The sequence below is a fragment of the Muscardinus avellanarius genome (assembly GCF_963383645.1).
Source record: "Muscardinus avellanarius genome assembly, chromosome: X".
NCBI classification, from domain to species: Eukaryota; Metazoa; Chordata; class Mammalia; order Rodentia; family Gliridae; genus Muscardinus; species Muscardinus avellanarius.
The window spans coordinates 87611109-87634279 of record NC_137792.1 but is presented as its reverse complement, the minus strand read 5'-3'; the positions used below and the strand labels follow the sequence as shown (position 1 = coordinate 87634279).

The 23171-nt window shown below is 39.4% G+C and overlaps 1 protein-coding gene across 1 annotated transcript in view; it reads left to right on the top strand.

Annotated features, from left to right (window-relative positions):
* Positions 1 to 23171, top strand: part of DOCK11 (dedicator of cytokinesis 11) — a gene marked incomplete at both ends in the record, with an annotated part of 236379 nt that overhangs the window by 90692 nt on the left and 122516 nt on the right. Inside the window, 6 exons of the mRNA XM_080719505.1 lie at positions 2513 to 2647; positions 4911 to 5088; positions 5470 to 5549; positions 7957 to 8040; positions 13347 to 13487; positions 17196 to 17408. Of these exons, the coding sequence (XP_080575631.1) occupies positions 2513 to 2647; positions 4911 to 5088; positions 5470 to 5549; positions 7957 to 8040; positions 13347 to 13487; positions 17196 to 17408 (831 nt within the window). The remainder of the gene's footprint in view (positions 1 to 2512; positions 2648 to 4910; positions 5089 to 5469; positions 5550 to 7956; positions 8041 to 13346; positions 13488 to 17195; positions 17409 to 23171) is intronic.

Genomic DNA, 23171 nt, shown 5'->3' with positions numbered 1-23171 from the left:
ACTCCAGCTCTTTTTATTTCTTTACTTTTATTTCTGAAAGAGAGTCTCACTAAATTACTGTGCACTGACCACAAACTTGTCTTGGCATCTGAAATACTGAGATTAAAGCCACATGCCATTGTGCCCAGTTCCAAGCATTTTAGTTAAAGCTATACTCAACCTGTATATAAATGTTTAAAAGGTGTAAATACATATATACTTTCAGAATCTATGGATCCTAACAGTGATATTTAACTGGAAGGTTAAAACAATCTCATATGTTCTCTTCTATCTTCTTTCCTCTGATACTATATAGGCCACATGGCTATTCCCTGAAATAGTAGCTATACTATTTATCAGTCTATTCTACTAGGGTGCTCCCCATATTTATTTTTGTCATTGATTCAAAAATCAATGTTTTTTAAGCAAGTAAAAAATAGCTACAAGTATTTTTACTGGTTTTTCTAAATAGAAATACTTCCTTAATACATTTTTATATTTCACTTATGCTATGGAGAAACAAATTATTGCCAGAAGTTAAGTAGCTTATAGGAATGATCTTGTCAAAAAATACTCTTTTGGGGGTTAAATTTCTTAAAATAGTCAGGGATCAAATCGGATAATCAGGTGAGTGATTGAAAATGGCAAGCTTAACCCGATGTGGTGGCACACGATTGTAATCCTAGTAGTTGGGAGGCCGAGACAGGAAGATTGCAGGTTTGAGAACAGCCTCAGAATGTAGTGAGACTCTCAGCAACCTAGTGAGACCCTGTTTCTAAGTAAGCTGGGGGTATAGCTTGAATATAGTATACCTCTGGGTTCAAGCTCTAGTAACACACACACACACACACACACACACACACACACACACACACAGCCATCTTGAATCTTGAAGACCAGATCTGTGGGTGAGAGAAGATGCGTAGGAATTCTTCCCTCAGTCTTTTCCCACTCCCATCAGTAAGTGATTTGAGATCCATCATCTGGGGAATCTGCAACTGGAATAAAGTATATCTTTAATTATATGAACAGTGGCATAGCCTGTAGTTTGTGAACTCTGGATTCATCAGAAAGTTCCAGACCTCCTTTTCTCTCCCAATTCATTTGGATTCCAAGTCTGTGTTTATGGGAGAATAGAGGGATGTGTGAGGGAACCAGGCAGTTGTCTTCGTTTTTGTCATTCCCATGAGCTTTCTTATGAGTTGTAGCAACTCCTCAACTGGCATGAGTGAGTCCCTAATTCCAAAATCATGACATGACCCCATTGGATATGTTGGTTTAAATCTCAGGATTTGGGGCATTAAACAACTTTTAGCAACCAATACCCTCTGTGCTTCCCTATACAATGGATTAGGGGCTGCAGGGCCCCTGGTAGATGAGAATAGTAAGATACACAAGGAAAGATGGGCATGGTGGTGCATATCTGTATTTCTTGTACATGGGACGCTGAAAGAATGATGCAGGTTCAAGGCCAGTTTCAACAACTTAGTGAGATCTTTAGGAACTTAGTGGTATCCTGTTTCAAAAGTTTAAAAATTATAAAAGGGTCTGGGATTATAGCTTGGAGATAGGATGCCCCAGGGTTCAATATCCAGTCCCCCAAAAAGACATGCATGTGAGCTATAAAAATAAAACGTGTGTATGTTTATGTTTATTTAAACTTAGATTTATGGTAATATAAACCAAATTAAAAGGATCTACTCATGGCCAGGCAAGGTAGTAGATACTTGTAATCCTATTACTTTGGGAGGAGGCTGAGATAGAATATAACAAGTTTGTACTGGGCATGGTGGTGCATGCTTGTAATTCCAGCATTCTGGAGGCTGAGATAGGAGGATCATGGTTCACGGACAGCCTTAGCTACTTAGTGAGGCCCTGTGCAATTCAGTGAGACTCTGTTTCAAAATAAAGAATAAAAAATAGGGCAGGGGGTATAGCTCAGAGATCATATGTTTCTGGGTTCCATCCCCAGACCCGACAACAACAACAACAACAACAACAACAACAACGATAACAAGTTCAAGGCTAGCCTCAGAAACTTAGCAAGACCCTCAGCAACTCAGTACAACCTTGTTTCAAATTAAAAAATAATATAGGGCTGCAGGTGTAGCTTGGATATAGAATGCCTCTGGATTCAATCCCCAACACACACACACACACACACACACACACACACAAACACACACACACACACGATCCGCTCATGGTTTGCAATTAAATGTGAAAAGGATGAAAGAGTGTAAAGGTCAGTGATTCAGGCACAAAACTGCTTTCTAAATTTTAAAGTGTTAGGTTCCAATTATTGTTTTCCTCTAGATGTTTGATTATCTGAGGGAAAGTTACCTGACTTTACATTATTCATCTTAAAGCAAGATATGGATAAAAATAAAGATAATTCTTCCCTTCCCAGTAGTATCTGATGATTGTCCAGGTACAATGGTTGGTTAACCCTTTAAGGTATTCAGTTCAAAGAAACCAATGAACTGTAATATGTATGTCACAAGGGTTTCATTGTTGGCTTTTCCCCATATAGGTATTCAAGAGACGGTACTTTTACTTGACTCAACTCCCCGATGGTTCATATATCCTCAATTCCTATAAAGATGAGAAAAACTCAAAAGAATCTAAGGGTTGTATCTATTTGGATGCCTGTATTGACGTTGTTCAGGTAAGTCAATTGAGATAATTTTTTTTCTTTCCCTTTTCCCAAAAACATGGATGAACTATAAAGAACCTCATCATCTCTTTTTCTCTTGGTTAATGGCATCTCTGTTTGCCAAAACATCTATGCTAAGGAACCTCAGAATCCTCTTCAGTGTCCCACTCTTGCTCAGGGCCAGCATTTACAAGGTAGCCCAGGCCTTTTGAGTCTCTTCTCTTCTGTGCTCTCACTGCCTTATCTCTGATTCTCCCAGGCCTCTTGATTTGTGGTCCTGTTCCAGTATAGCTTCTGAAGACATGGATTTGGTTCTTCATTTGTGTTCTCAAAACCTGTCGGAGCTTGATTCATTGTCTTACAGAAGGAGATCTGAAGCTCTTACTGTGGCATTTAAGGCCCACAGTGATCTGGCCTTATCGTGTTGTCTAGCTTCATCTTCCCTACATTCTCCTAGATATTCTGCACACATCAGCCTATGCACTCTATGGAGTTGCATATATATTTGGCTTGGAGTCCAGTTTCAGCAACTTAGCAAGGCTCTGTTTCAAAATAAAAAATAAAATAGGGCTGGGGATGTAGCTTGGAGGTAAAACACTCTTGGGCTCAATCCCTAGATGCACAAATGCATGTGTGTGCATGCACATACACACACATACACACACATACATGACTGTAAATATCTATGTAAGTAGAAGGTGCTTATTTGTTTTGTTTTGATGCTGGAGGGAGAAGCCAGGGCCTTCCTTGAGCATTACAGACAAGTGCTTTACTCCTGAGTCACATCCTTAGCCTGAAAGTGCTTTCAAATGTATAGTAAGAGCTTTCTTACCTTACTGGAAGAGAGAAGGCATAGTCTCTGTGTGTTCTCACTTGCCCTCATCTGCATTGACCTTTGTAAGACTCCCTTAGCATCTATTTACGTCTCCCCTCCCAAATACTTTCAAATGTATAAATCTCCTTGATTTGCTACAGCAGTTTAAGTTCATCTTTTTCTTTACATTGAAGATGAGAAGGAGGAACTTTATTGGTTCCCTCTTGAATTAAAGAGGAAAATTAGTGATACACGAGCCATTCTTGAATACCAGGTCGTTTGACCATGTCTTTTGTCTTGGTAGAGGCTGAGGTGAGGTATTGGAATGCGTCATTCCATTGGAGGAAAGGAGAAGGCTTTTATTTTCCTCCTGTGCTATTGCTCAACAAAGGTCATTTCCATATACTTTACTCAGAGTCACAATTTGACATCAAGCAACTACGGTCTTCTGTCCTACTGTGAAACATTTCATAGTCTACACGCTGAAGTGAATTAAGTGTCTATATTATACTTTATAGTGTAGTCTAAAATAAGTATATTTGTTTAAGGTCACATTTAATCTTTTTTATTTTTTGTAGTACTGAGGATGAAACCCAGGGATATCCTACCTCTGAGATACACAAACAGCCTTATTTTACTTTGTTGTGGATCTTCCTGTCTCAGCCTTCTAATACTGAGATTACAAGCATGCACCACCATTTATTTTTTATTTTGAAACAAGGTTTCATTAGGTTGCTGGGTATTTTGCTACATTGCTGAGGTTGTTATCCTTAAACCTGTGATCCTTCAGTCTCAACCTCTCAAGTACTGGAATTACCTATAGGTGTGCACCACCACACCTGGATTTAAGATTATTATTATTTATTTTGTGGTACAGGGTATTGAACTCTGGGACAATCTACCTCCAAGCTATCCTTCCACTCATTTTATGTTTTTATTTTGTAACAGAGTCTTGCTAGGTTGCTGAGAGTCTTAATATTTGCTGAGGCTGTCCTCAAATTTATGATCTTTCTGTCTCATCCTCCCAAGTATAGGGATTACAGGAGTGCACAACCATGCCTGGCTTTAAGCTTATTTTTGAGAGCTAATTTTAAAATCTGTGGATTTGAGAGGAAAACTTTAAGCATGGTAAAATAGTAAAATAAATGTTTGCCTGTTTGCATGGTGGTAGTTTTTTCTAAATGTGAAGTATGTCAAAAGGCCTTAAGTGATAATACTCAACAACTTGTAATTTATGCCAAATTTGGCCATATATCACTGTACCCAGTCTCTAGAACAAAGTACATACAGTCATTCATCGTCTAGAACTGTTTATTCCTTGTTGAAAGAAGTAGTTATTTCATGACAGTATTGACACACATGTGTGCTGGGCTGAGGTAAAAACAAATACACTGATGTCTAATATTAAAAGAGAAACTAAATTAACTGAATATGTGCTTTCTTTTTTATGGTCCCCTCTAGTGCCCCAAAATGCGCCGTCATGCTTTTGAACTCAAGATGTTAGATAAGTATAGCCATTATCTGGCTGCTGAAACTGAGCAGGAAATGGAGGAATGGTTGATAACACTGAGGAAGATTATTCAGATCAATACTGACAGTTTAGTGCAAGAGAAAAAAGAGACGGCAGAAACAGCACAAGGTCAGAATTTTGAAATGATTCATTATTGAAGGAAAGCCCTTCACTTTAATCTATAGGAATGTCCTTTGTGTGGGGTGGATATGGAAATCTTCATCTTGAAGGCTGACTTGCTTCTTCATTAAAAGTGACTCTGGAGGTTGATAGACTAAAGAGTCATTGCTGCCTGGCTTCTGACACATGAAATACAACCAGACTACAATGGATAAGAAATTCATGGCAGAGTTTCAAAAGCCCATTAAAGTTTTCCCTATGCTTTCGTAATCAAAATTCTTTGCAATAAATCTAGTAGGAGAGGATGGGGTGGGAGAGATAGTATATTCCTCTTAGGTGATTAGTAATGGTCTTCATGGTTTGGAACATCTGTTTTTAATGAATTTGTAGATGATGAAACTAGCAGCCAAGGCAAAGCCGAGAACATCATGGCCAGTTTGGAAAGAAGTATGCATCCGGAGCTGATGAAGGTATATCTTTCTTATGGCAACTTGCCTTCAACTGAGACAATACAGTCTTAGCTGTTAAAGTCTGAAGGCTGAATTCCATTTGGCAATGTCATTTCCAAGTTAAAAACCATACTATATTGGTGAAACAGTTAGAAGTTGTAAAAGAAAAGTTTCATTCTTGAAGATGGATTTATAAATGTCAACTGACAATTGGGAAAGTATTATTTTTTCTAGACATCAGGAAGTTCTTATGGTTTTTTGTGACTTTTTAAATTTTACCTACTTCTTTGTATTCAGTTTAACTATTGCATATCATTAATAAATACTTTAAGAGGCTAATGATATATATCATGCCCATACCCAAGCCCATATTTTTCAATTTAACTAACTAACTAACTAACTAACTAACCAACCAACTAAGAATATTTTTGGGGTAGCTGGGCATGGTGGCACACACTTGTAATCCCCACGCTTGGGAGACTGAGGCAGGAGGATTGCACAGGTTCGAAGACAGCCTCAGCTAATTAGTGAGGCTCTCAGCCACTTGGTTAGACCCTGTTTCCAGATAAAATATAAAAAAAGGTCTGGGAGTATAGCCCGGAGGTAGAAAGCCTCTGGGTTCCACCCCCAGTACTACCAAAAAAAAAAAAAAAACAACATTGGGGGGTGCTAGGGATTAAACTCAAGTGCAGTATAGCTCTTAAGTACATTCCTAACACTTTTTCATTTGTTTATTTGGAAATAGGGTCTTTGCTAAGTTGCATAGAGCCTCACTAAATTGCTGAGGCTGGCTTTAAATCTGGGGTCCTCCTGTCTCAGTCTCCCAAACATTGAGTTTACAGGCATGTGCCACCATGCCCAGAATATATGTTCACTTAATATGAGAACCATATATTCTTTGTATATAAGTATATATATATATATATATATATATATATATATATTTAAATAATTTTATCAGATCAAGATTTTGATTAATGGGTATCAATTTTTAATTGATTTTCCTCTTTGGAGTTTGAATTAGCCAATTTAAAAGTATAGAGGTAAAGTTGGGTGCAGTGGCACATGCTCGTAATCCCAGTACTTGGGAAGCTGAGACAGGAAGATCATGGGTTCACGGCGAGCTTCAGCAACTTAGTGAGACTGTCTCAAAAATAAAAAGTGCTGAAAATATATCTCAGAGATAGGATGATCCTGGTTCAATCTCCAGTATCATAACAAAATAAAGTAGGACTGGGAATAAAGCTCAATGGTAGAGCATACCTGAATTCAATCCTTAGTACCATAAAAAGATATAGATATGATTATCACACATATTTTAATATGATATATAATTTACTCTGTGGACTCTATTATAATAATTTTTAAATTAGGATCTACTTGTATACTTATACTTTTTTGTGTATGGTACTGGGGATTGAATGTAGGGGTGTTCTACATCTGAGCTATAACCCCAGCCCTGTTTTTAGTTTTGATTTTGAAACAAGGCCTCACTAGGTGCTGAGGCAATCCTCAAACCTCTGATTCTCCTCTCTCAGCTTCTGGAGAAGCATAAAGAAAGTAAAAGCAGGTGGGAGTGGTGGTGCACACTTGTAATCCCAGCATTTGGAAGGCAGAGACTGGAGGATCGCTGTTTGCAGACAGCCTCAGCTTCTTAGCGAGGCCCTTCGCAACTCAGTGAGACCCTATTTCAAAAATAAAAATACTAAAAAAATAAGGCTGGGGTTGTCGCTCAGAGGTAGAATGCCCCTGGAATCCATCTCCAGTACCACAAAAACAAACAAAGAAGCAAATAAACAGAAGAAAGTAAAAGCAAGCCAATCATGGTGGCGCACGCTTTTAATCCCAGCATTTGGGAGGCTGAGATGGCAGGATCGCGGTTCAAAGACAGTCTCAGCTACTACTTAGTGAGGCCCTTTGCAGCTCAGTGAGACCTTGTTTCAGAAAAATTAAAAATAGGCTGGGGGTGTAGCTCACAATTAGAAAGCCCCTGGGTTCCATCCTCAGTACTGAAAAAAAAAAAAATAGAAAGAGAGAAGTTAATTGTGGCTCTTAGTGATGATGATATATCACTCCCCAGCCAAATGGTATTCTTTATCCAGTTTAATTGGATGGAAATGAGGAATGGTATATTTTGGAATTTATGCCAGATTTCATGTTTCATATAAACTATATATTTAATAAAAGGGAGACCAGTAGAATAGGGGAGTAAAAAATGGGGAGCAGGGGGAAGGTGGAGGGAAGGGGGAAGGGGCCAGTACTTGTGAATAAAACTGACCAAGTTATGTTATGTGCATGTATGAATATGGCACAATGAGTCCTAATATTATATATATTGGAATGCATCAATAAAGACTAATAAAACTATATATTTGAATGACAGTACTATTTTGAAAGAAATGAAGTAATACATATTTTTGAATTTTAGTATGGAAGAGAAACAGAACAACTCAACAAACTCAGTAGAGGAGATGGAAGACAGAATCTCTTTTCGTTTGATTCAGAAGTTCAGGTACAAATGATATATCTAAAGAGTCATGCACCAGGCACAGTCTGAATGTATGCCATTTTTAATATGTTCCCCATAAAAATAAAAAATTAAGAGTCCTAGAAATGTTGCTTATTTGGATAAACAACATCTGTGAAATGTCAGAATCATCACATTTTTCACCAGTAGGGAATATAGTTTGTTTTATATTTGTCTTCACTTGAACATGTAGCTCACAACTAAGTCTTCATGCAAGAGGACTGTTGGGTATGCAAATAGTGTGGTACTGAATATATATGTTTTTCTCAGTTCTCTGGAGTCTTTTTACTTCATCTTGCTCATCAACACGGGTAAATTAAAGAACATTTAAAATGATCTCAGTGGATGGATCTAAAGAATATTGTGTTGAGTGAGATGAGGCAGTCTCAAAAAGTCAAGGGTGGTATTTTAATATATGGACGCTAGAAAGTGAAGAGGAAGCATAAGGGACCTCAGTCAAATTAGGAGAGGAAATACTAGAATCATGGAAAGGGATTAAAGGAGGGAGATAGTGAGTGGAAAATGTGGATTGAGAAAGGAAAAGTTCAAATAAGTTTCTGTCCATACAAAGTTTCACTATTAATCTTTCTAACATGTATGGGAAAGGAAGAGGAAGGGGTGGTAGGCATACTGAAGGAAATACCACATGCGGTGTGTGCATGTATCACTTTGAATCTCATTATGATGTATAATTACATTGCACCAATGAAAGTATAAAAAGATTTAAAAATGTCTTTAGTGCTCTTTAATCCATTAAGTACAATTGTGATCTAGTCTAAAAAAGTCCACAGTATAAAATATCCACAGTATAAAGAATAAAAAAATCAAATGAAATATTTAATTTTTACATTTGATACAAGCATGTAGAATTGGAAAAAATTTTATGTCTGGCTCAATTGAAATTTTTAATCCAATTTTAAGTGAAGGAAGTATAGGAAAATGAAAATGAATATTTTAGCCTCATACATGAGAGTTAGGCACTGTTTGTATTAATATATCCCTATTTGTAAGATGTTGATATTCAGTTCTATGGCAGTTTCTAGTTAAATCTCTAATTCTTTTTTTTTCTTTTTTTCGGTACTGGGGATGAAACCCAGGGGCATTTTACCTCTGAGTTACACCCCCAGTCCTATTTTTTAGTCTTTTTAAAATTTTTATTTAAAAATTTCTTTTGCAGGTCTGGAGATGGAACCCAGGGGTTCGAATGCCCCAGGCTACACCCCCTGCCCCATTTTTTATTCTTTACTTTTGAAACAGGGTCTCACTAAGTTGCGGAGGGCCTAACGAAGTAGCTGAGGCTGTCGTGAACTGCAATACTCCAGTCTCAGCCTCCTGAATGCTGGGATTACAAGTGTGCCCCACAACGCCTGGTTACTCCATTTATTTATTTATTTATTCATTTATTCATTTATTTATTTATTTGGTGATACTGGGGTTTCCTGAAAGCCCTTCTACCTCCGGGCTACACTCCCAGACCTATATATACATACATATATATAATTTATATAATTTTTAAATTTGGAAACAGGGTCTCTTTTTTGTGTGTGGTACTGGGGTTCCTGGAAACCCTTCTATTTGTGGGCTACACTCCCAGACCTATTTTTGTACTTTTTAAATTTGGAAACAGGGTCTCTTAAGCCAGCACAGCTGGCTTTGAACCTGCTCGATCCTCCTGTCTCCGCCTCCCAGGCACGGGGATTACAAGCGTGCACCACCACGCCCGGCGTCTTTTTATTTTTTGAAACAGGGTCTTGCTGAGTTGCAAAGGCCTTCACTAAGTAGCTGAGGCTGTCCACAAACAACAATCCTATGTCTTCGCCTCCCAAATGCTGGGATTACAAGTGTTTGCCACCACGCCCAGCTTCCAATCCTTTTAGATTGAACAGTTCTCCAATGTTTAAGTATTATGAATTTTTTCTTTAAAAAGATTTCATGATAAAATGATATCATTTTGGGTTAAAATTTTTGTTTTTTGCCTTTTTTGCCTTAGATTGCTAATTAATATATTTGATTTTCTTTGAAATAGAAAAGTATTACAATAAGCATTCCACTTTTTTTAGTGAAAATGTAAAATAGTTTGGGGAAGACTGATTTTGTTTTTTCTTTTTGTTTTTTTGCTTCATCTAGTTTTCTAATTAAAATTTTTATTTGGTTTGAAATAGAAAATGTATAGTCTATAAATTATATGAACATTTTCTTTAATGTAAATATATAAAATTACTTGAAGACAATTGATTTTAAAAATATTTACTTTCCCCATTTTATTCCCCCAGCAGTATTATATTGCTTTAGGGTCAATTATCTGATTGTTTTAAATAAGAGCTTAGCAGGCCTCAGGAATGTCAGTTCTAAGATGTTCATTCTGAAACTTACTTGTTCAAGTGCTTCTGAACTCTGACTCCCCTCAGTGACTGGGCTCTAATTGGATATGTCATGCTGCGCACTATATACAAAGGATACAATTGACTGTGGTTGAAACTAAATCTAGTATCTTCAAAAATTTGTGGTGTAGTGTTTTTGTGGTCTTGAAACTGAGCCGATTTTGTTTGAGCTGTTTGTCAGTGAGCTATCGTCTGAGAAAAATTTCACCGTTGTTATAGAGCTTTAATCACAAATTTGAATGTAATGTTGATTACGGAAGGCAGTTTCTCCACAGGGCAGCCCAGGTGTATGTGCTGAGAACCTTTCTTAGGTGAAGTGTTATCCCATTGCTCTAGCCTTCCCTCTTGGCCACATTTAGTTCAGCAAGGAGTTGCATGTTTTTACCAGTGAGCTTAGAGAAGAAGGAAATGGCTTTAAGTTTAAACTACTGAGGAAGAAAGGTCTTTTGCCTCAATGTGTGCACCCCCAGGCCTCTGAAAGGAAAGGATGTGGGGACTGGGGCACAGTGTGCTAGTTTTTCTTCACATTCCACTGTCTCTGTAAGACAGAAAGAGAGCAGATAAATGGGAGGAAATTAAAATTGATCTCCATGGCAATGCCTTGCCCCCGCTGGCTCCACAGACAGATAAGCATTTAAGAGGGAGCTGTCTGGGCCCACACATTTGTATTCCTTTTTGAAGATAAATAGGCTGAGAGGGAAGAAATTATGCTTGCAGGTACAAACATTATGCACTAGGCCCTTTTAAGGGGGATGTTATTAGTGATACCTGCTAGGTCCGAGCAGCTGTAATGATCCAAGTTATCTTTAGACATGGTACCTGTTTGGTTTGGGATTGCTTAGGTAATTGAGAAGAAATTCTTGTTTGTCTTGGCTCAAGGTTTCTATACTGGTAATTAATATTCTGTACAATTTCACATAGTCTTTTCCCACCTACCATCTCTGTGGCCTTAATTAATTTAGAGTAAGTCATCCTACAGTCTACATTTTTCTTTCCATGTGTGAATAGAGTATGTGTTCAGTCATTCGGGATGAACAGATAAACTTAGATTGCCTGAGTCTAGTGAGCCAAGAAGGTTTCTAGGAGTTTCTTTGAAAAGGAAGGACAGATTCCTTGCCTACCAAGAGGAGTCTTTGGACTCCCAATATCTTTTGTTTTGAACCTGTTTTGTTTTGAAATATCAACAGTTTTTAAAAATATATCTCCATGGCAGCCAGGGTCCACCCCCTAACTTCATTGGAAGCTGAGCTCAGTGTTTATCTTTTTCCTAAGCAGACACATCTCCCTCTGTTAATCATTGAACCACAAATGGTCCCCAGGGCTCCAGCCTGGTCTGCTTCTCACCCTAGATACCACTGATTCTCCAATTCAGATCCCTGATCCAGACCTCTTCTACTTTTCCAGCCACCTACTAATATCACCTTTAACTCAACCTACTCCAAACTAACCTTACCATTTCTACTCCCCTGGTCCCCACATCTGCTATTCATGTGTGCTCTACAACTACATTCATAACATCTATGTCTCTCTATTCTCCTAAATTAGAGACCATAATGTCACTCTCCTGCTTCCCTGACCTAATCCTGTCCATTTTGCCTCCTGGAAAGCTCATAAAGGAAACAAAGTTTCTTCCATCCTGAAACATATATTTTACTAGAGGAAAAACAAATGATTTAATAAAAATATTAAAAATGTTAGACAAATCAGAGCAAGGGAATAGAGACTATTGGGAAATGTACAATTTTCTATAGGGAGTTAAGAATGGTCTCTACACAAGGGCCAATTAACGGGAGACTTGAATGAAATGAATGAGCAAGCCATGCAGTAACCTTAAGAGAGGTTATCTTAGAACAGAAAGTACAAAGGCCCCATGGTGAGAATGTACTTGTCCTGGGAAATTAACCAAGGAAGCTAGTGTAGTTATGACAGAAAGAGTGGAGGAGGAAAGATGATAGGTAAGGTCAGCAATGTGAGAGGAGGCAGGAAGTCACGTCATATAGAACTTTGTAGGCCATGGTATTATCCCCTGCCTTTGATCAGAATCTCATCATCTCCCTCTAGGATTTTCCATTAGCATTTGAACTTAAATTTAAAAGTTGCATAAAGTTTTGATGATTAACATCTTATATTATAGCAATTTATCCAAAATTAACAACGATAATCTCACACAATAGATTCATTTGTCTGATATCAAGCTTTTTTTTAATGGTGGTACTGGAGTTCCTGGAAGCCCTTCTACCTTAGGGCTACACTCCCTGACCTAGTTTACATTTTTATTTGGAAACAGGGTCTCCTAAGCCAGCGCACGTGGCTGGCTTCGAACCTGCGCGATCCTCCTGTCTCCGCCTCCCAAGCATGGGGATTACAAGCATGCGCCACCACACTTTTGATCACTTAGAGATAACATTTCAATATTTCTTTTTGCTTTCTTTCTTACCAGAGGATATTTTTAAGGTGAAACTATCATACATTTTTTTTAGAAAAAAATCTATCCTAACATGAAATATGAACTCTAAATACCCAAAACAATCTCGAAAAAGAACAAAGCTAGAAGATGTACATTCACTAAGCCAAGCATGGAAAGGAAGGATGGGGAGGGAATGGTGTGGGGATTGGGTATGGGCTAACTGGGCAATGAGTGGATGTATGTCTACTATGTCTACACAAGTTTTTTTTTTATCCCATTATGATGTATGAATATAGTGCACCAATAAAAAAATTAAAAAAATAAAGAACAAAAAATAATAAAAAGTTTTGATGAATGAAAAACAAATAAAAGGGTTCAAATAAAAAATGGATAGGGAACTGTTGAATTCAGCCATTTTGATCATATTAATCTGCATCTATATTTATGTATATTAATACAAAACATCCTTTTTGTGAAAATGATGCATGCTATCTGTTTTGTAGAGGTTAGACTTTTCAGGAATTGAACCTGACATAAAGCCATTTGAAGAAAAGTGTAACAAGCGTTTCCTGGTAAATTGCCATGATTTAACTTTCAATATCTTGGGTCAAATTGGAGACAATGCAAAAGGACCTCTCACAAATGTACGTATGGCTTTTCCTTCTATTTCTCTTGAACCAGTATATTAAAGAAATGCCTTTGTTTTATGACTAAGAAATAACTTATGAATGAAAATTCCATTGCTATATACTATGATAAATTAGACATGGAATAATTTCATACATCTCTTTCTTTTACCAAAATACAAATACATTCTCATCTTGAGAGGATTCATGAAAGTCTTACCTACATAGGATAGTAGATAAGAGAGGGCTCCTGACTTTCAAGAGACATGTATCTCTATAACCTGGAAAATCCTCAGATTTGGGAATTCTACTAGGAAATATTTCCTTCCTTCCTTCCTTCCTTCCTTCCTTCCTTCCTTCCTTCCTTCCTTCTTTCCTTCCTCCTCTTTCCTTCCCTCCCTCCCTTTTTCCTTCCTTTCTGTACTGGGAATAAACCCAGGGACATTCTACCTCTGAGCTATACCCCTAGCCCTATTTTACTTTTATTTCTGAAGCAGGTTCTTACTGGATTCCTAGGGGCATTGCTAAGTTGCTGAGGCTGACTGTAAACCTTGATCCCCAACCCATTTTATTCTGAAATTGGATCTCATGAAGTTGCTGAAGGTTTTTCTAAGTTCCAGAGGCTAGCCTTGAACCTGTAATCCTTCTGTCTCAGCTTCCTAATTACTGGGATTACAGACATGCATTCCTATGCCCGGCGATGGATACAGTTTCTTCTGTGAAATTGATTCAGAGAAATGAATAAATATCAACAAAGCCACAGGACACAGATGCTGTGTGGTCTGTGGGACTCACTCATTATTCAATAGAATAAGATTAATTTTGTTGTGCAGAGAAAAAATCTAATTATTAGATCATTTGAGTTGGTCAGAAAGACTTGAAAGTGGAAATGTAAAATCTTTATAGACTTTATTTTATGTTCATCTTTATTTTGGGATTCTAGTTTTAAAAATATCAACAGTGATGATTAATTTTCTTACCAAGTGATATAAATATACCAGAACACTTTTCTGTTTACAAAGAGTTAATCTTTTTGCCATCTGGCATGAGATTTCTCTTTGTGACCAGCTTTCATATGCCATCTGTAGAGAGGAATCATGTCTTCCAAAATTGCTGATGGGGCAAAGCCGTTTGTCACGTAATTTGATGTTGACTGATATTAGATCTTGGGGGAAATATATAGTTCAGAAAGCTACAAAATGAAATAAAGAAGATGGATTTCTACTCTACAAATTTGCATTATTGGGAGGCAGTTTCAATAAAAGTGTAGAGGATTATTTTTGTGTGTGTGGTACAAGGGCTTAAACCCAGGAGCATTCTCCCTATAAGCTAAACTTTCAGCCCTATTTTTTAAAATCTTGAAACAGGGTCTCAGTTGCAGAAGGCCTCACTAAATGCTGAGGCTGGCCATGAACCTGAGAGTCTCTTGTCTCAGTTTCCCAAGGACTGGGATTACAAGCATATGTAACCATGCCCAGCTTGAGAATTAAGTTTTATTCATGGAATAATTTATAAATGTAGCTTTTGGTTTCTGTTCATCAGTTTTAGGTGTGTGTGTTTGTGTGTGTGTGTGTGTGTGTGTGTGTGTGTGTGTGCGTGTGTGTTTTGTTGAAGCTGGGGGTTGAACCCAGGGCATTCTGCCTCTTAGCTACACCCCAGCCTGTTTTTTTTTTTAATTTAAGAGGAAGGTTGATTTATTTGCTCACAGTTTTGGAGATTTCAGAGTTCAATCTATGTCAGGCCACATGCACAGATCAAGGCATGGTGACAGGAAGCAGAAAGAGGTAGAGAGCGAGTCTCTACTCTCACATCATGAAGACTGGAAACAAGAGAGACCTCCAGCCTTTTTTATTTATTTTTTACTTTGAAACAGGGTCTCACTAAGTTGCTGAGGCTATCTTCAGACATGTGGTCCTCCTATCTCAGCATACAAAGTACTGAGGTTACAGGTGTGCACCACTATGCCTATCTCATTGTTTTTGTTTTCTTTTATTTTGTTTTGGGTTGGTACTGGAGATTGAACCTAAAATGTATTTTACCTCCAAGCAAAACCCCAGACTTTATTAGTTTTTATACTTCAACATCATTATTTTATTTGTGCATTGTAATCATAAATCTTAATAAAGCTCAAGGTCATTGGGGCATGCATGCACATAGCACTCACTGAGCCCTTCCCTAGATTCCACCCTATTCACTCTCCTTCCTCCTTTTTCTGTGTTCAGCACAGTGATTGACTTTGAGGTTTGTATATGTATATCATGTTCCTTGAGTGTTTCTCTTCCTCCCATCTCCTTCAGTTAGGTCACCTTCTTGACTCATCTAAGGTTTCTTCTCCTTCATTTGGAGTCCCTCCTATGTCCCATTTTCTCCCTAGCTTAAGCATATTAGGGAGAATATTCAATTTTTTATTTTTTTAACTGACTAATCTCATGTAGCATACTGTTATCCAATTCCATCCATTTCCCCGAAAAGGACATAATTTTTTTTCTTAATGGCTGAGTAAAATTCCATTCTGTATATATCTTATAGTTTTATAATCCATTAATCTGTCGATGGACATATTGGCTGGTCCCATAGTTTGGCAATTGTGAATTGTGCAGCTATAAACATAGATATGCATGAATTACTAAGGTAGTTTTGTTTCCATTCTTTTGAATAGATCACTAGGAATATGGTATTGCTGGATCATATGGTAGGTTCATTCCCATCCTTCTGAGGATCTTCCATATTGTTTTACAAAGTGATTGCACTGATTTGCAATCCCAATAAAGTATTAGAGTTTCTACTTCTATACATCCTCACCAGCATTTGTTGTTGTTTGTATTTTATTTTTATTTTTATTTTTGGTGATATTGGGGGTGGAACCCAGGGGCTTTTCTACCTCCAGGCTATACTCCCAGACCTATTTTATACTTTATTTGGAAACAGGGTCTCACTGAGTTGCTGAGAGCCTCACTAAGTAGCTGAGCCTGGCTTCGAACCTGTGCGATCCTCCTATCTCAGCCTCCCAAGCACTGGGATTACAAGCATGTGCCACCACGCCTGGCGTTTTCTTTTTCTTTCTTTTTTTTTTTTTTTTGTGGATCTTGGAATGGAACCCAGGGGCATTTGGCCTCTGCGCTATAACCCCTGCCCTACATTTTTTTATTCTTTATTTTGGAACAGGTTCTCACTAAGTTTCAGAGGGCCTCACTAAGTAGCTGAGGCTCTCCCGTGAACTGCAATCCTCTAGTTTTAGCCTCATGAATGCTGGGATTACAAGCATGTGCCACCACGCCTGGCTTGCTGTTTGTATTTTCAATGATTGCCATTCTAATTGCAGTTAGGTGAAATCTCAGAGTAGTTTTGAAACAGGGTATCAATTAGGTTGCTGACAGTCTCACTAAGTTGCTAAGGCGGTTCTCCAACCTGTGATCCTCCTATGTCAGCCTACAAAATACTGGTATTATAGGCATCTGTCACCATGCCCAGTTTCATCATTGTTTGAAATTTATAACTCAAGAAAATACTTACACCAGACCAAAGTTAAAATTTAATAAAAAACCTGTTGTTTTGGAATGCACTTTCTTTTATGCAGAGAGGCCATAATGCAAATTCAGCTAAATATTGAACTCAGAAAGGAACTGCAATCACACAACCTTAAGGAATGATAAAAATTATATTGCTACTTGTCTCTCTTCTCTCCAGTGCCACTCCAAGTCTTAAAATGTCACTTTCCATTTCCAGGTTGAGCCTTTTTTTGTCAATCTTGCCTTATTTGATATAAAGAACAATTGTAAGATATCAGCTGACTTTCATGTGGACCTGAACCCGCCATCTGTCCGTGAAATGCTGTGGAGCACCCCAGCACACCTGGCCAGTGATGGAAACCCAAGGGGCTCCTCCCCCGAGTCTTTTGTTCATGGAATTGCTGAATCTCAGCTACGTTGCATAACGCAGGTAAAGAAGACTTCAGCCTCAGTAGCACTTTCAGAACAAGAAACAGAAACAGCCATGCCTATGTCGTGGTTTCAGGCTGCTGTGTTGATCGCATTCCATCTCTTATAAGATCTATTGATAGGTATTTTTTGATGACCAAAATCAGAGGGGAAAACTGCAATGAGTAAACTTGATAATAGCACAGTGGCAAAGTAATGTTTTCAATGGGATCATAATATGAGACAACAAATAGTGAGATAGAATGAAGATACAACACACACACAAACACACACACACACACACACACACACACACATCTGCATATTTCTTATCAAGGACATAGGTTCCCAAAAGATATGTATTTTGAATAAAAATTGACCCTACATTAACTTTCCCATCCCTAATTCTCATGAAAAATAATGAATAGGTAGTTTTGTTTTAATTTTTTCTGCACTAGGGATGGAACCAGGGGCATTCTACCTCCAAGCTACATTCCCAGACCTATTTTCATTCTTTATTTTGAAACAGGGTCTCAGGAAGTTGCAGAGAGCCTCACTAAACAGCTGAAGCTGACCGAGAACTTGCGATTCTCCTAGCTCAGCCTCCAAGTTTTTGGATTACTAGGGTGTGCCACCATGCATGGCAAAGTGGGTAGTTTTTTAAAATTTTTCATTGGTGCATTGTAGTCATACATCTTAATGGGATAAAATATGGTGGAGACATACATGCACACATCACCCAATTAGCCCAATTCCCACCCCATATCCTCCCCCCCTCAGAGTAGGTAGTTTTAATGGAGCATAAAACCTTTTTTTTGGTACTGAGGACTAAACCTAGGGGAGTTCTACCTCTGAGCTATATTCCCAGCCCTTTTTTAAAAATTTTTGAAATAAGGTCTTACTAAGTTACTGAGAGCTAGCCTTGAGCCTGCATTTCTCCTGTTTCAGTCTTCCAAGTAGTAGGTTTACAGGTATGCACCCCTATGCCTGGTTTCTGCTTCAGTGTTAGAGCTATAATGCATCTCTCTCTGTCCTATTCTACAAAGAATTTGCTTTAGAATGTCACAGTTCCTTGGCATTCTGACCTCTGAGACTGGAGACCATGAAATTTCTGCAGACCTTAATTGACGATCCTTCCTCTAGTCTTTTATAGCTTCAAGGGAGTAAGAACATTGTGTAAAGTGGGAAAAGGCATATGAACAAAGGTGCTTACGATTTAAGGAGGATTTAATCAAAATATTCTTTTTTCTGATTATAAAGATAAATACATTCTTCTGTGTAAATTTAAGCAATACCAGAAATAATAAAAAAGTAAAAACCACCACCCATAGATGACAACTCAACATTTTGATAAACACCTTTCTAGAAATCTCTTTTGTATGTATAAATACATACACATTGTATTTACGCTCATACAAATTGAATCATATTTATGCTGTTTTATAACTATTCATTTAATATTATATTGATTATCCTATATCAATATCCATAGATTTGTCACATTCATATTAAAGGATGACATGTTTTTCCAATGATTTATCTTATTAAGATATTTCTGATTTTTTGATATTATAAATAATGCTGCATTGAACATTCTTGTGCATATGTCTTAACTCATTTATTGAATTTTCTCCTTAGACCAAGTTTCAAGCAATGGGATGTTAGGATCTTAAAGCTTAATCATGTTCACTGCTGCAGATACAGATTACATACTTTAGGAAGATTTCTTTATATGTAGTGTCACTGCCCTTGTGGGGCTGAGGATCTATCAAAACTTTTCATCAAGTTGCTTCCCTTATGGCTCCTTAGTTTGTGACTCAGACTATAGTTGCCATATAACATTATACTATAATGTGAGATGCTTCTAAAAGAGAGATTGAACCAGTCTCTCTTCTAAAATAGAGATTGACTATCAAATGTTTCACAGTAGGACAGAAGAAGACCATAGTTGCTTGATGTCAAATTGTGACTCTGAGTAAAGTATATGGAAATGACCTTTGTTGAGCAATAGCACAGGAGGAAAATAAAAGCCTTCTCCTTTCCTCCAATGGAATGACGCATTCCAATACCTCACCTCAGCCTCTACCAAGACAAAAGACATGGTCAAACGACCTGGTATTCAAGAATGGCTCGTGTATCACTAATTTTCCTCTTTAATTCAAGAGGGAACCAATAAAGTTCCTCCTTCTCTTCTTCATTGTAAAGAAAAAGATGAACTTAAACTGCTGTAGCAAATCAAGGAGATTTATACATTTGAAAGTATTTGGGAGGGGAGACGTAAATAGATGCTATGGGAGTCTTATAAAGGTCAGTGCAGATGAGGGCAAGTGAGAACACACAGAGACTATGCCTTCTCTCTTCCAGTAAGGTAAGAAAGCTCTTACTATATATTTGAAAGCACTTTCAGGCTAAGGGTGTGACTCAGGAGTAAAGCACTTGTCTGAAATGCTCAAGGAAGGCCCTGGCTTCTCCCTCCAGCATCACACACACAAAAACAAAACCAATAAGCACCTTCTACTTACATAGATATTTACAGTTGTGTATATGTGTTTGTGTATGTGCACATGCATGCCATATCTAAAAATATATATGTGTGTGTGTGTGTGTGTGTGTGTGTGTGTGTGTGTGTGTGTGTGTTGTGCTGGGGATTGAACCCAGCATTCTACCTCCAAGATATACCCCTAGCCCAATTTTTTATTCTTTATTTTGAAACAGGGTCTCACTAAGTTGTGGAGGGTCTAAATAGCTGAGGTTGTCTGCAAACCCAGATCCTCTTGTTTTAGCCTCCCAAGTACTGGGATTACAAGCATGCGCCACCATGCCCAGCTAGAAACATGTTTAAAATTTCTTGTGTGATGCCAACTATCTCTTTTTAAAATAATGACAAATTTATTCTATTACTTCTACTTACTCAAATGCATGTATGCATGTATGTATGTATGTATGTATGTATTGGTACTGGGAATTGAACCAAAGGACATTCTACCTCTGAGCAACACCCTGGTTCTATTTTATTTATTTATTTTATTTTGAAACAGAGTCTTGCTAGATTAGTGAGAGTCTCACTACTTACTGAGGCTTTCCTTAAACCTGTGATTCTCCTATCTAAGCCTTCATCTCCTAGAATTATAAGCAAGCGCCACTACATCTGTTTTCAAATTATTTCAACTTGCAGTCTAGGTCAGGAAGAAAATCAATATTTCCTCATTTGAGACAGCTTCAGTTATTTCTCAGGCTTGTCTTGAACTCCTGGGCTCTGGTGGTTATCCTGCCTCAGCCTCCTGAGAAGCTGGGACTACAATTGTGCCACTACACCCAGCCTCAACAGCTTATTCCATATATTTTGTGCATCAACATTTGCCATTGATGTCTTATCTATGAAATAATCTAATTATTATTGTTTTATAGATGAGAAAACCAAACTTCGGGAGGTTACTTATACAGCCCACCATTACATAGGTAGTAGTGTTGAAGACAGGATTTGAACCTAGCTCTGTTAGAAAGAACTCAAATGTGTGGTGCATGCTTATAATCCCATTACTTGGGAGGTTGAGACAGAAGGATCCCAGTTTGCGGCAAGCCTCAGCTACTATGTGAGGCCCTCCACAACTAAATGAGACCCTGTTTCAAAATAAAGAATAAAATAGGGCTGGGTGTACAGCTTGGAGGTTCAGTCCTCAGTACCACGCAAAAAAGAAAGAAAATCAACAATATTATACAAGGTTTTATTAGTTGTTAAATGCAAAACATCACTACATGCCCTTCCATGCCTGTGGGGCTATGTAGGTACAGGAGGATGGATAGGAGGACCTTGTCTATTCTTTAGAAGGAGGGGACAGTGAAGTCGGTAAGGGTCACACTTGGGGGGAGCATATACATTCATCTATTCATCTTTGGAAAAGAAGGTCTGGTCCTACAGAGCCAGCCATTTAAACATGGGCTTTCTGGGCTCTCTCTAATCACCTGAAGAAGAGGGAACTAGAAACTTACGGAACAAATGGCAAAACAGCCCCCATAGTGTGTACCCTCGCTCTGGAGTCCCCGATCAGTTAAAAAATGAGCATCACTATGCCTCAGCCTCCTCATGTGTGAAGGGGAGGTAGAGTTGATACCTTAGCACCCTCACAGACTCACCAGGCTTGCTTGCCACCACACAGCAGCTTGGAGTAGCAGTACAGTAGAAGAAGTGTGCTTTTATCACTGGTCATATATCTTAGAATGGTTTGAGGAAATGTCTAGGTTGGTGGGGATGGGAAACAATAGGTACTCAGTGAATGTTTGTTAATAGCGATAATCAGTATTATTATTCTCATTCAGTATTTTTTATTTTTTAATTAATTTATTTTTTAATTGGTGCATTGTAGTCATTTCTCAATCACATTGGAGTACAAGACTTGAGAGGATATACAAGCACACATCATCCAATTAGCCCTCATCCAGCCCCCATCCCATTCCCTCCCCCTCCCTCGATCCCATGCTTGTTTGGTGATTAACTTTGATACATTTGTTTATGTACCTCCTGCATTTTAAAGAGGCTCCGTCCTCCCCTATTCCATACCCTCTGATTGGTCACCTTAATTGCTTCACTATAGAGCCCTTTCTATAGCTCGACCTCTTCCTGTTGCCCCTTTCCTCCTAGTTATTGCTGATTAGGGGAAGCATCTGATTTATATTTTCTGTGATATTTCTCTGTGCATGCCGCGTTGCAAGTACCGATCCCACTCTTGACGGCCCCAGTAGTGGCCTGGCTAACTGGTGGACTGATCCAAACCTCGCTGGCTCAAGCAACGGCCTTGCCTCATGGGAGGCCCCAATTCTGGTCTCGCTGGCCCCGACACCAGCCTAACCCCTCAGTTGGCTCCGATCCCGGCCTCGGAGGCCACATTAGTGGCCTTGCCTCACGGCAGGCTCCGATGCCGGCCATTGGCCCTGGCACCAGCCTAACCCCTCAGCAGGCTCCGATCCCAGCCTCGGAGGCCCCAGCACTGGCCTAGCCTCATGGCAAGCTCCGATCCCGGCCTTGCTGGCCCCGGCACTGGCCTAACCCCTCAGCAGTCTCCGATCCCGGCCTCGGAGGCCCCAGCCCCGGCCTTGCCTCACAGCAGGCTCCGATGATGGCCTCACTGGCCCCAGCCCCATTCTAACCCCTCGGCAGGCTCCGATCCGGCCTTGGAGGCCTCAGCACCGGCCTTACCTCACAGCAGGCTCCAATGCCGGCCATTGGCCCCGGCACCATCCTAACCCCTTGGCAGGCTCTTATCACGGCCTTGGAGGCCTCAGCACCGGCTTTGCCTCATATCAGGCTCCGATGCTGGCCACTGGCCCGGGCACTGGCCTAACCCCTCGGCAGGCTCCAATCCCATCCTCAGAGGCCCCAGTAGCGGCATTGCCTCACGGCAGGCTCCGATGCCAGCCATTGGCTCCGGCATCGGTCTAACCCCTTGGCTGACTCTGATCCCAGCCTTGGAGGCCCCAGTAGCGGCCTTGCCTCACAGCAGGCTTCGATGCCGGCCATTGGCTCCGGCATCGGCCTAACCCCTTGGCTGGCTCTTATCCCGGCCTCGGAGGCCCCAGTACCAGCCTTGCCTCACGGCACGCTCCGATGCCGGTCGCGCTGGCCCAGCACCGGCCTAACCACTCGGCAGGCTCCGATCCCGGCCTCGGAGGCTTCATTAGCGGCCTTGCCTCACAGAAGGCTCCGATGCTGGCCGCTGGCCCCGGCACCGGCCTTACCCTTTGGCTGGCTCTTATCCTGGCCTCGGAGGCCCCAGCACCGGCCTTGCCT